Source organism: Aspergillus aculeatus (genome assembly GCF_001890905.1).
Source record: "Aspergillus aculeatus ATCC 16872 unplaced genomic scaffold ASPACscaffold_1, whole genome shotgun sequence".
Classification (NCBI taxonomy): domain Eukaryota; kingdom Fungi; phylum Ascomycota; class Eurotiomycetes; order Eurotiales; family Aspergillaceae; genus Aspergillus; species Aspergillus aculeatus.
This window is the reverse complement of record NW_017962976.1, coordinates 3,157,919-3,170,401: the sequence shown is the minus strand read 5'-3', so window position 1 is coordinate 3,170,401 and position 12,483 is coordinate 3,157,919. Positions and strand designations below refer to the sequence as shown.

Sequence of the window (12,483 nt, the reverse complement as noted above, 5' to 3'; positions counted from 1 at the left end):
CCCCGACGAGAACCCACCCACCCAACAGATGGGTCCGCTAAAGGCAAAGCCGAAATTCCAGAAAACTTCTAGAAGGCCCATCCGGACGGTAACTTTGCCCAAAGCCGCGGGCGAGCGAAAACCATGGTTCCCTCCCGAGATTCGTCCCAGATTCGTCCCAGTTACTACTGCATTAGGCACAGTGCCTGGCCCTAAGCTACTAGGTACAGTATTGTAAGGTACCCAGTGTAGTGTATGGGGAGAGACGGGCCCGGGGGTGGTAATGGTGGTGGTGGTGGTGGTGGTGTTCAACAACGACAAACGTCATTGCATACACTACACCCGATCCCAAGCAGGTAACGTAAAATAGAAAATTACTAGATTCTTTCTCACAAAGGCCTGAGTTTTCCCAAGGTAGGCAAGACCGAGACCGAGTCGGTCGGGCTCCATCTTTTGTGGATGGTTGTGGGCTTTTTTATGTCTGGTGGGTTTGGGTTTGTGTCTACCAAAAAAGACTGTCGTAATCCGCATACGGGTATTCCCGTATTCCGGACTAGAATGACACTAGAAACTGGAAGGAAGGCCGCTAGATGCAGGAACCGTTGTGCAGTAGAACTGGACTCCGTAGTTAGGCCGGTTGGACTAAGGGGGAAAGCTGGGAGGGAGCCTAACTTGGGTTAAGTCACTAACTGACTGCCTGGAAGGGAGAATAAGACATTTGCAGCCCTGCCTTAAGGTCCTAGTGAGCAATCCCCCCCGGAAGGGGCCTCAGGTAGATTGAAAATTTCCGCTTTCCGTCGGAGTGCGGACGTCGAGCTCGGCTCTTGCTTGGGGGGGGGGTGCTTTTTCAAGGGTTGTTGATGAGGGCTGGATCGTTTGGTTGCTAGTTTGGGGTATCCTGGGCGCGCGGGTTTCGGCTTGTTGAGGATCTTTGTAGGGTCCTTGGTGTACTGTACGGAGTACATTGCAATTGAAGGCGCGAGTCTGATGGATTGAATCTAGCTCCGACTCTGGAACGTGGGCATGTGACTGATTGATCTTCTGGAGTTGCGCTATCTTCAGCTGGTGCCTACTAAGTACTGTACCGGTAGTCTATCTATTGAGTATTCCGTAGTGTTGTGTCTCTAGCCGCGCGGATCTATCAACTCTCCGATCGCCTGTATGGATCCCCCTCCCAGATAGCCTTCTAACCTCAAAACGCGTCCAGCCTCATTCAGCATCATCGATAATACACCTGCTAGGTATTTCGCTTGCTCAATGTTTTCACCGAAAATTAGGCCCAATGCACAAAGTACGCGATACGCCGATGTATCGAAGAGATGTTGCGAATTGGGAAGTGGAACGGTGGCAGCTCACTAGCTATGGGGCACTAGCCACACAACCTGCAATCTGTCAGGTATCCGTTGAAACAAGGTTGATCTACCTGCTGTGTCTACTGAACTAAAAAGAAAAAAAGAGAAAAGAAAAAGGAAAAGTTCCTGTGGCCGCATGCGAGCTGCTGCGGCGTTCTCTGCCGCCCGCTCGGGGAATCTGTGTTCTGCAGCAGATCATCGAAGCAGAGAAAGAGGACATGTGTACCGGATGGGGTAAATAAAGCCATGGAAGATCGACCGATCTGCTGTGAAACCCAAAAGGTAAATAAAATAGGTAGGTAGTACATACGTTGGTTTGGTAGTTTGAGTAGTAGAAGAGGTCTGTTCGCCATTGGGAGGGAGCTACCTTGCAGAAGGCCAGGGGGGCGCGGTGGTGGGATCGCGACCGATGCAGGGAGGATGATGGAATCGGTATGCTAGTAAGGTTTGGTTATACTGCAGAAGCAGCGATTGGAATTATCACAATCGGACTCTTTGGTGTGGGTTGCTAGTTTGGTATGTCGCATGGATGGCGAACACCATGTTTTAACATCCGCTATCATCAGCATAGCACAGCACTCGTGCAAAAGTACCTCTTTGTTGATCTGATCTACCGGATCTATCGCCTTCGCTTTTGTCGCTGCCTGTGTCTCGCTCGATGGGGATGATGGATACGCGGACCTGATAGACACGTTCTCCTTCACAGTGCAAGAGCACCTGTCAATTGAGTCAACTGACAACAGTGCCAGGTAGATCCCTGGGGAATGCTTCCCGTTCATGTCAAACCAAGGCCACCCTTCTTTTCTGCTCTGGACTTACGGTCTAGTTTCAAGGATGAACCCATTCGGGCGAGATTGGAGGAGTAAATTTGCAATGGAGTTTGAGTTAGATTACTTACATACGGTATCAATCACCTACGGGGTAGTCCTCTGCTCGTTCGACACCCGATGGGGCAAGGATGTGTTCGCCTTCTCCCTTTCTGGGTGGATCAGGGGTCGTAAGACCGACGGTAATGAATCGATAACCCTACCTCCAAGAAATCCGCGGAATCGCAGCCGGAGGGATTAGCGTCTCTGCAGTCACGGGATGGCGTTCTAGAAGAGGGAACTGATCGGTCGGCTCATTACGAACCGGTCTGAATTGCCAGCCTGGTCCTCAATTACGGGCACTTTCTTTGCTTTTTCTCTGCCTGTTTCTTCTTTTGCCCTTTGATCATCATTATCATTATCCATCAACAGCATCATCTCGATTTGCTCCAATTCCCCATTCCTCATTCCACCACACTACCTACCGAAATGTGTCAATGGTTCGCTGGGGTCGTCCTTCTTGTTTCCCCAGTCCAGACTAACGCATCCACCCGCCACACTGGAACCTCGACCCATTCATTCCCTCCCTCCCTTCCTTTCCCCGTCCCGAGCCAGCCCCGATTTCAGTGCCCGTTCTTGGGGGCACCTTAGGGGTACTCTCTCTCTCTCGGAGACATATTGATGATGTGCGGAGCAGGGTAGATGCACCGGCAATCCACCAGCCAGTATAGCTAGTTCACCGGTTATTTTAGTACTGGAACTCATTTGATCTATTGAGTTGGTCGGTACTCCGTACAGTCCACTAACTAATCAGCACACCCGGTTTCTTGCTTTTGATCGCCGTTGTCTCCCTCCCCTTCCCCCCATTCCCCAGTCTTTCCCCCTCCCTCCCCCTCCTCCTCCCCAGCCTCACAGCACACACAGACAGTAAGAAAGGCCGCCGCCGCCCGGGTCTCCCCCGTTCGCCCGCTCCTGGAGGATCTACTGCGTTTCCCGGTTCGGGGAGATGATCTACGTGTTGCCCTCAGCGTCGGGCCGGCTTTTTATTTTTCTGGAATATAGCATCCACACAGCAGATGTAAATCACTTTTTCGGGAATGATAGGTCTCATGACGGGGAATTTCTCTTGTCCCCTTCCCGTCCCGTAGGCAGCTCCAAAAGAGAGAAGGAAGGGGGGGGGGGGGGGGGGGGCGACAGCCACTGTTTACGCCTTTCTCAGCTTGAAATCGTGATCTAGAGGGAATAGGGGGGCGAAGAACAAAGAAGAGGAAGATTCTGGAAGAGATTGATATTTTTACAGTGAAGCATGAGCCCACGCTTGGTGTCTGCCTCTCGTTCATTGAGGATAGTTATTGTTAGTGTGGTTTATGATGGATGAAAGGAAAAGCAAGATGCCTGGACCAGCCCAGGACAGGTAGATGCTGGCTGGGCATGAGTCGAGTGGGAGATAACATTACATGTAAACCTCTTTTGTCCGTCGTACTCAACCCCAGTCAGCTCGATAGGTACTGTAGCCGTGATACTGCGCCTATCCAATCAGACAAGCTTACTCGCCACAGGGTCTAAATTACTGACTCAGTTCCTGGTCTTTTGAGAGGGAGTAAGCCCTTGGGCTGAACTGACTAACTAACCAAATTGTTACCCATGTCTCTCCAACGGAGAACTTGCGTCTAACTTATTCATAGCGTCGAGCCTGGATTACTACTACCTACCTATTAACCACAAAAACAACAAGCCCGCCCTCTGTCATTCTTTCTTTGGGAATACTCTAATTTGCCAGAAGCAATGCACAAGTTCTAGACTCTTTCCAGAGATTCAATCTGATCTTCCGCTGCAGGGTTCTCACTAACCAGTGGTCCAGGGGGTTTTTACCGGTACATTAACAGAGGAGGGAGGTGTTGATGGCAATCGTGCAGATTTAGGTTGTGGTCAATTTTTTATCTAATGCATAACTGTACTGATACACACACACACAGGTCAATGTACACATCAGTATATCAGGAGCAAGGGCCTCCAGTAAATCAATCTGACAATTGAATCAGCGCCAGCGCCACGAAAGGGGGGGGGGGGGAGGTAAAGTAAAATCGCGCATATCTCTCTATTTTCCTGCTTACCGTCCTATCAACCATATCATTTCCTTCCCACGACTCAGTCCGACTCAATGCAAGGGGAGCGAATTGCAATGAGGGATTTTAACGACCTCATCTCTACTGTGAGTGTTATTATGAATGGGTGGATTGTTTTTCCAACCCATCGAGGCATATCCATATCTCTCTGTACCGGTATCCATCTATCTACCTATCTATCAACTAACCAAGCATGCAATCGATCAATCATTCGTTCGATACCCGAATTGTTTGGTCAAGTTCCTAAGTTCCTCGGTAAGCTAAACATTCCTGACAGGTAGCCAGGGAAGGATGGGATACACTCCCAAACCCAAATCGTGATCATCGCATCCCGGTACGTTACCGATGGATCTACCGCGCTGTCTTCCCTTCACTACCGTAGATGCCTTTCCCCTTCCCCTACCGCGGTGGAGCTGGAGCTGGAGCTGGAGCTGGGATTTGGCCTCTTCTCTTTTTTTTTCTTTTCTGTGTCTGTGGGCTACCATATCTACAGCCTGAATCTACCCGTAGCCGTAGGCCGTAATGTTATTCGTCCGGATGGGACGTTCCCCGTTCCAATCTTCCTTGTCAACTGAACTCAGGGCTCAAGTTGGTAAGTAAGTTCTCGGGGGGAAGTCCGGGTTTGAACGGTTTGTGGGAGGATAGGATGCAGTCACAGTACAAGTACAGTTATTCCGTACTGGGTCGCTAGCTTCCCTTACCTACCGTACCTATCTACCCACCTACCCTGTTGATGGGAGTTCCGTTCAATGGTTCGGACTGTGTTCGTCCCGGTCCGATTTTGCTTTTCTTTTTTCTGTTTGGATCTCATCCGGATTCGGGTGTTACTTCAGATGCAGATACTGGGAGGGAAGATGCCGGAGGTGCAGGTGTTTTGAGGGGTGGTGTGGTGTGGTGGTTGTCTTAGGGCAAGGTCACTAGATACATCCTCTGTTGTGTTGGGAGAAGGGCTGAGCTCTTGACTGATTTGCGAGGTACAGTACATCATGGAATTGCTTTTCGGGTGTGCTTTTTTGGGGAAGGGGAACGGAACCAGGGACAGGGCAGTTTGACAGGCGTTCAATTTCGTGAACTTTTAACTAGCTTTCTGCTTGAGTCAGGGTCTCGGTGTTTGTTTGTACAGTAACTTAACTTATTGGCCAGGCCTGGGTTACAGTAGTTAGTGCTTAGTTATGGGGAGGTCTGCTTACGTCCCTGCTTGGTTGCTAGTGTGGATCGGGTATGGTCCGGGAGGTGAGAGGTCTAGACAGCTCGAGCCTAATTTAACCCGTATAACGAAGTCAGTGGGCAGCGTTGGAGCAATACAAATTCTACCAGTCGAGACATACGGATGATAGCCTGACTTGGTTGTTCCGCTTCATCTTCCAACATTACATGGCTGTTGTTGGTGTTTGTTGCCTTTGTCTTGGGCGACCGTCTGCTTTCGCGTTCCTCGCTGTCTCAGACACAGCTCGCGTTTGCTTCCGCATACCTTGCCTGGAAATAAACCTGGCTGATGCTCTGTTGACTCAAAGACCCTGTCTCGCTTGCTGGAAATGAGTGTCTTGAATAATTCCAGGTAATGGAGTTGGTGCTTTGAGTTTCCATGGGCCCAGGCAGGTGTGCTGCTCACGGCTTCGGTAAGTCAGGGGAGGGAGTGGTGGATTTCAATGTCTCAATTGGGCTGAAACAACTATAAGCATCATCATCATTAAGTTATAGGTCATGGCGATTTCGTTCCTCCCTCATATCCATCTCTCCATCCCGGATAAAAAATCACGAGCTGGTGTTCGTGCCGTACTTCTCAACACATCCATGTGCCATCTCGTACTGAAGAATTCAAACCCACGAGTGTTAGCCTCCTATCTTTCCTCCATCGTCCAAGACAGTGGGATACGATTTCACTTACCTGTTCATCGGTCTGGCAAATCAACACCCGCGGTCCCCTGGAACCACCAGCCTTGGAAACATCCACCACCGTCTGGCCCTCGCCCGGGCCCTTGTCGTTGGACGCCTCGTCGATAGCGAAACCGAGACACTCGCATCGCTCGATCACCGCCTTCCGCAGGAGAGCGCTCTTTTCGCCAATGCCTCCCGCAAACACGAGGGCATCGACCTTGCCGCCCAGCTTCAGGTAGTAATTCCCGATGTAGCCGAGGATACGGTCCACGATGATGTCAAACGCGAGCTTGTGGCTGGCGCTCGGGGGGTTCTCGACGGCGATTTGGGAGAAGTCGGTGGTGCCCGTCAGGGCCTTCCACCCGGACTTCTTGTTGAGGATTTCTTCGGCCTAGACGAGGGGGTTAGCTGCGCTGCGCTACGCTTTGAGCAGTGCCCAAAGGACTTGCATACCGTGCTGATGTGCATTTCTTTGGTGCTGGCCGGGCTCAATTTGCCTGCTTCGCTGGTGTAGTGGAATACGAGTCTGGTCACATTATCTCCTTAGCCTTGTTCTGTGCCCCCCAAAGGTTGGTAGGGTTTTCTCTTACGATGGATCAATATCTCCGCTTCGCGTCGCACCCGGCAGTCCCGCCAGAGGAGTCAAGCCCATCCTGCACACGAAGATTAGTGTCTAACTTCAACCGACAATCGAACTGCAAGCGAGGCATCTCTCTTACGTGGTATCGACCGATTTGCCATCCTTGATCGCACACATCGAGGCGCCGCTTCCGACATGCATCGCAATCACGCTTGTCTGCTCGACGGGCTTGTTAAGGAATTCCGCCACCGATCGCAGGATATATGAGTAGCTGATGCCGTGGAAGCCATACTTCCGCAGACCCTTGGATTTGGCGACTTCCGGATCGATGGGGTACGTGCGCACGTGCTCGGGGATCGTCTGGTGGAATGCCGAGTCGAAGAAGGTGATGCTTTTCACGTCGGGGATCTCGGTCCGGCAGTGACGGATGATTTCCAAAGCGGAGAAGTTGTGTCTGTGATCCATTGATGTAAGTTTGGACGGTAGGGACACTAATATCGCACATCAGGCCGGGGAGGGGGGAAGGGTTCTGAAGAACATACAAAGGAGCCAGATCCTCCAATTTCTCCAAATGGTGATAGGTCTCCTCGGTGATCACCACGGAGGAGTCGTAGTCACCCCCGTGGACGACGCGGTGGCAGATGTAGGCCAGATCGTCCTTGCTGCCGACTTCCGACAGTTCCGGGTCGGAGACGCAGCGGTCGAGGAGGAACTTGAAGGCGTCCTGCGGGGTTCCGACGCTTTCCTTGATCTCCTCGGTGTGGTTCTTCTCGCCGCAGGTGTACTTAAGCTTGGCCGGTGGGGCGGTGATGCCGGAGACCTGCGCGGTCGCGATCACCTTGGGGTGCTGCTCGAAAGTATAGAAGGTGAGTTTGACCGAGGAGGAGCCGGCATTGACGGAGAGGATGGATTTGCGGGGCATGGTGAGGGCAATTAAATAAATTATAAGTGCTGAGTAGGATGTGAGAAGGGAGAGGGGAGGGGCTTTCGGTAGGCGGGGTATGTATGTACAAGATGCAAGGAGATCTCTATGTAGCAGTTCGAAGAGTCCGTCAATTTTCCTGGCTAGGCCGGGCCTATAGTTATATGTGACAGTCTAATGATCGAAATCTCGGAGTTGCATTGCCGTATGGGTCCAGTTGCATGTATGATCTTGCAGGTGGGCAGAGCAGTTCTTGGAAGTTGTTCGTAGCTCTAGAAGATTGGTGGGGAGAAAGATAGCGAAAGTGATTGAAAGTGGTTGGGTGATGTCAGAGACCCTTCACCAGGTGACGTAGCGGGAAGCCAAAAAAAAAGGAGCAGGTAGAGTCGGACAGGATACAATGTCAAGTTTGTCAACACTGGGCTTATTTCAAGCTGCATCTCCCCTCTCTCTTGACCTGGTGGTCTGATATTTTTTTCGTACTTTGCCTGTCTTTGTCTAATCGTTTTACCCTGCTGTCCTCCACGTGGGAGTTATCCAATCCCCTCCTATACTTTTACTACTCGCTTCCTACTTTCTCCGTTACCTTATCGCGATAAGCCAAGCCCATCTCCCCTACAGTATCAGCCCATCATGCCGGGAGAAGTCATCGATCGGCCGAACCCCAAGCCGGAACCATCCCACATCCCTGATCTCGTCGAACAGTTGCAGGTCCAACTCCAGACAACTAAGCTAGAGGAATCAGATTACAATGCTTTGCAGAAGTATCGTCGTGCGGCGGCGTACATCGCTGCTGGTAAGCCAGACAGCCAATTTATCACCACCATTGTCACACAAACATAAACTAATGGCTGTGTGTGTTTACAGCCATGATCTTCCTTCAGGATAACGTGCTGCTGAAACGTGGATTGAAGCATGAGGACATCAAGCCTCGACTCCTGGGTGAGTTTACCCTCATACCGGTTCCGCCGGTTCCGTTCCAGAACCACAGCAGCAGCAACAGCAGCAGCAGCAGCTCATACTTCTTCCGCAGGTCACTGGGGTACATGTCCCGGGTTGATCCTGGTGTACTCACATCTGAACTACCTGGTCCGGAAGCAGGATCTGAATATGCTCTACGTGGTTGGACCAGGCCACGGCGCTCCGGCTCTGCTAGCCTCCCTCTGGCTGGAGGGCTCATTGGGCAAATTCTACCCCGAATATTCGCGCAACATGGACGGTCTCCGCCAACTCATTTCGACCTTCAGCACGAGTGCTGGACTTCCTAGGTAACGAGAACGATTTTCTTGCGGTTGAGGTTTGCTCCTGGTAGACATGTTGCTGACTTCGCTTTCCTCCCTTTAAACAGCCATATCAATGCAGAAACTCCCGGTGCGATTCATGAGGGTGGTGAACTGGGTTATGCCCTGGCTGTCTCGTTCGGTGCGGTCATGGATAACCCGGATCTTATTGTCACCTGTGTGGTTGGCGATGGAGAAGCGGAAACCGGTCCGACTGCGACGTAAGTCCTCCCATCCGGTGGTCGTCGTCCGTTGGTTGGCGTAATGCTGATGCTGATGCTGATGATGTTTCAAGCTCGTGGCATGCCATCAAGTACATTGACCCCGCTGAGTCGGGCGCCGTCTTGCCCATCCTCCACGTCAACGGATTCAAGATCAGCGAGCGCACCATCTTCGGGTGCATGGACAACAAGGAACTCATCACTCTTTTCACGGGTTACGGCTACCAAGTCCGCATTGTTGAGAACCTGGAGGATATTGACACCGACCTTCACAACTCTATGGCGTGGGCGGTTGATGAGATCCACAAGATCCAGAACGCTGCACGTTCGGGCAAGCCAATCATGAAGCCTCGTTGGCCGATGCTTGTGCTGCGGACACCAAAGGTAGGTTCTTATGTAGCCATCATCTGATAATTGGGGAAAGCTAATTTGTAATCTCGAAGGGCTGGTCTGGACCCAAGGAGCTTCATGGAACGTTCATCGAAGGTTCATTCCATTCGCACCAGGTGCCTCTCCCCAACGCGAAGAAAGACGAGGAGGAGCTTGCTGCTCTGGAGAAGTGGCTTTCTGCTTACGGTCCGAACGAGCTGTTCACCGAAGGTGGTGATATCATCGATGAGATCAAGTCCGTGATTCCTGCAGACGACGAAAAGAAGCTGGGCCAGCGAGCCGAGGCCTACAAGGGGTACATGGCACCGGAGCTCCCCGACTGGAAGGAGCTAGGCGTGGAAAAGGGCACCCAAGAAAGTGCTATGAAGGCGAGTGGCAGATTGATCGACCAAGTGTTCACCAAGAACCCACACAGTGTCCGACTGTTCTCTCCGGATGAGCTGGAAAGTAACAAGCTCGACGCTGCTCTGTCGCACACCGGAAGAAACTTTCAATGGGATCAGTTCTCAAACGCCAAAGGGGGTCGCGTCATCGAGGTGCTGAGTGAACATCTGTGCCAGGGCTTCATGCAAGGTTACACCTTGACCGGCCGCACTGGTATCTTCCCATCCTACGAGAGTTTCCTGGGCATCATCCACACGATGATGGTACAGTATGCCAAGTTCAACAAGATGGTGAGTTGACTCAAGCCCTCCCCTGTCTGTTGCCTGTTGGTACTGATCTTAGTAGGCTCAAGAGACGTCCTGGCACAGCCCTGTGAGCAGTCTCAATTACATCGAGACTAGCACTTGGGCCCGGCAGGAGCACAATGGATTTTCTCACCAGAACCCATCCTTCATTGGTGCAGTCCTCAAGCTGAAGCCCACGGCCGCCCGCGTGTACCTGCCACCTGATGCCAACACTTTCCTATCCACGCTGCACCATTGTCTCAAGTCCAAGAATTACATCAACCTGATGGTGGGCTCCAAGCAGCCGACTCCGGTGTACCTCAGCCCGGAGGAGGCAGAGAACCACTGCAGAGCGGGTGCGTCGATCTGGAAGTTCTGCAGCACTGATGGGGGTCTGGACCCTGATGTTGTGCTTGTCGGCATCGGCGTCGAGGTGATGTTTGAAGTCATCGCTGCAGCGGCTATCCTCCGCAAGCGTTGCCCCGAACTCCGAGTCCGGGTTGTGAACGTGACGGACCTGTTGATCCTTGAGAACCACGGGCAGCACCCGCATGCTCTGACGACGGAAGCCTTCGACAGCCTGTTTGGATCCGACCGACCCATTCACATCAACTACCACGGATACCCGACCGAGCTGAAGGGGCTGCTCTTCGGCCGGCCTGGTCTGGACCGGGTCACCATCGAAGGATATATGGAAGAAGGCAGTACCACGACTCCGTTCGACATGATGCTGTTGAACCACGTTTCACGTTACCACGTGGCGCAGGCAGCTGTCATCGGGGCCTCTAGACGAAACGAGAGAGTCCAGGTACGCCAGCAGGAGCTGTGTGCGGAGCTCAGCCACGAGATTGCTGAAACGCGCAAGTACATCCTCAAGAATCGGCAGGGTAAGCAAACCTCCCCTTCAAACTCCCAGGGTTTTGACCATCGGAACCCGTGCTGATCGTTTTGTATAGACCCCGAAGGTACCTATGAGACACCCTCCTTTGACTGAGAAGCTGCCGGATGATTATGAGTCATGAGAAATAAGACATACAATAGTTAATAGAGTTTTCAGATTCATTCCTTTGTGGAGATCTATAGGTAGACGTATGAGTAAGTAGGGGAAATCGGGGCTTAAAGGCTATGATCGCCAAGGGACATGGCTTCGTGTTGAGCGGCGTCCACTATTCCCAAAATGTAGAAGCTTGCGATGAATAGCGGCGGGACCGGCCGTAGGAGCCTGATTCTCTAGGCAGCGCATTAACTGATCCTTCGGTGAAGCTGACATCAGACCGGCTCACGGAGTCCTCTATCTCCGTCTCTCAACTCACTGCCACATGGAACACGGGGGCTCAACAATGATTCAGGATGCCATATTTGTCTGGGTCCCCATTGGAAGTATAGCATCATCAAGGGCGTACGTATCACGTCTTGCATGGAGACTTAGGTTTTGTTGTTTACACGAGTCGCGACGTTGACATCGGGGTTTGATCTTCCCGATCTCCGCTTCCCTGTCAACTTTTCCCCCTACGTCAGCCGGGTTTGGATGAGAGTGAGATCCCGACTGACGAAGCTGAAAGGGTCTGGGCGCTGAAACGAGCCCTCACGCATTGTGACCTTGGCCAACTGCAGCTGCAGCAACGACAGGTCACTGCTTCATTCCATGAGACCAGCGGACACTTTATGCACGGCATTCGGCGGCGGTGATTCGCCTAACAAATGTCCCGGCCGTGGCTCTCTCGGGAGCTTCGGCAATCGTTAGGCGTTATGTGACAATCTAAACCCAATTCGGTGTACCTTGCGAGTCCATATCTTCGCCGCGCAACTATGGAACCAGCCAATCCCCCTCCCGTCAGCTCTCTTTTTTGGGTCTCGCCCAAAATACCGTGGACATTCAGCGAATGAGTGGTTTGGTTTCCTTCATGGTCCTGAATTACTAATGGAACCGGCCAGGAACCATCACTCTCCGGGGGTGTGAAACAATCAATTAGATTCTCAGGTAGCACAGATTTTCACCGTCTTTCTCGACAAAGGCTGGCTATGATGGGTGGCCCAGAGAGTAGAGTACAGGGGATCCCCTCCCCCAGGCAGACATGAAGTGATACGAATAGGATCAAACGTGGGTGGTCTGGGAAACCAAGGTTTTGGAAGGATCGCGCGGCGCGTTGTACAGTACGCAACGTACCTTACCCTTACCCTGGCTCCATACAATCGGATCTGACCCTGAGAGTTTTGCCTGTGGCTCGGCCACTCGTTTCTCTTTCTCATCTCTACATTCACAGGTGGAGCAATTCCGTTC

The 12,483-nt window shown here is 52.0% G+C and overlaps 2 protein-coding genes across 2 annotated transcripts; one reads left to right on the top strand and one right to left on the bottom strand.

Annotated features, from left to right (window-relative positions):
• Positions 1 to 6,018: 6,018 nt before the first annotated feature.
• Positions 6,019 to 7,643, bottom strand: ASPACDRAFT_38782 (putative acetate kinase; the record flags this gene model as incomplete). Its single annotated transcript, XM_020200501.1, has 6 exons — positions 6,019 to 6,072; positions 6,152 to 6,532; positions 6,595 to 6,667; positions 6,732 to 6,794; positions 6,861 to 7,175; positions 7,264 to 7,643. The coding sequence occupies 6 exons, from the start codon at positions 7,641 to 7,643 to the stop codon at positions 6,019 to 6,021; spliced, it is 1,266 nt and encodes a 421-aa protein (XP_020061551.1).
• A 633-nt stretch (positions 7,644 to 8,276) lies between these two features.
• On the top strand, positions 8,277 to 11,196 carry ASPACDRAFT_49429 (putative phosphoketolase; the record flags this gene model as incomplete). The annotated part of the gene is made up of 8 exons (XM_020202246.1): positions 8,277 to 8,439; positions 8,511 to 8,585; positions 8,677 to 8,911; positions 8,992 to 9,144; positions 9,219 to 9,528; positions 9,588 to 10,208; positions 10,264 to 11,089; positions 11,159 to 11,196. 8 exons carry the CDS (start codon positions 8,277 to 8,279, stop codon positions 11,194 to 11,196), a joined length of 2,421 nt encoding a protein of 806 aa, XP_020061550.1.
• Positions 11,197 to 12,483: the final 1,287 nt, after the last annotated feature.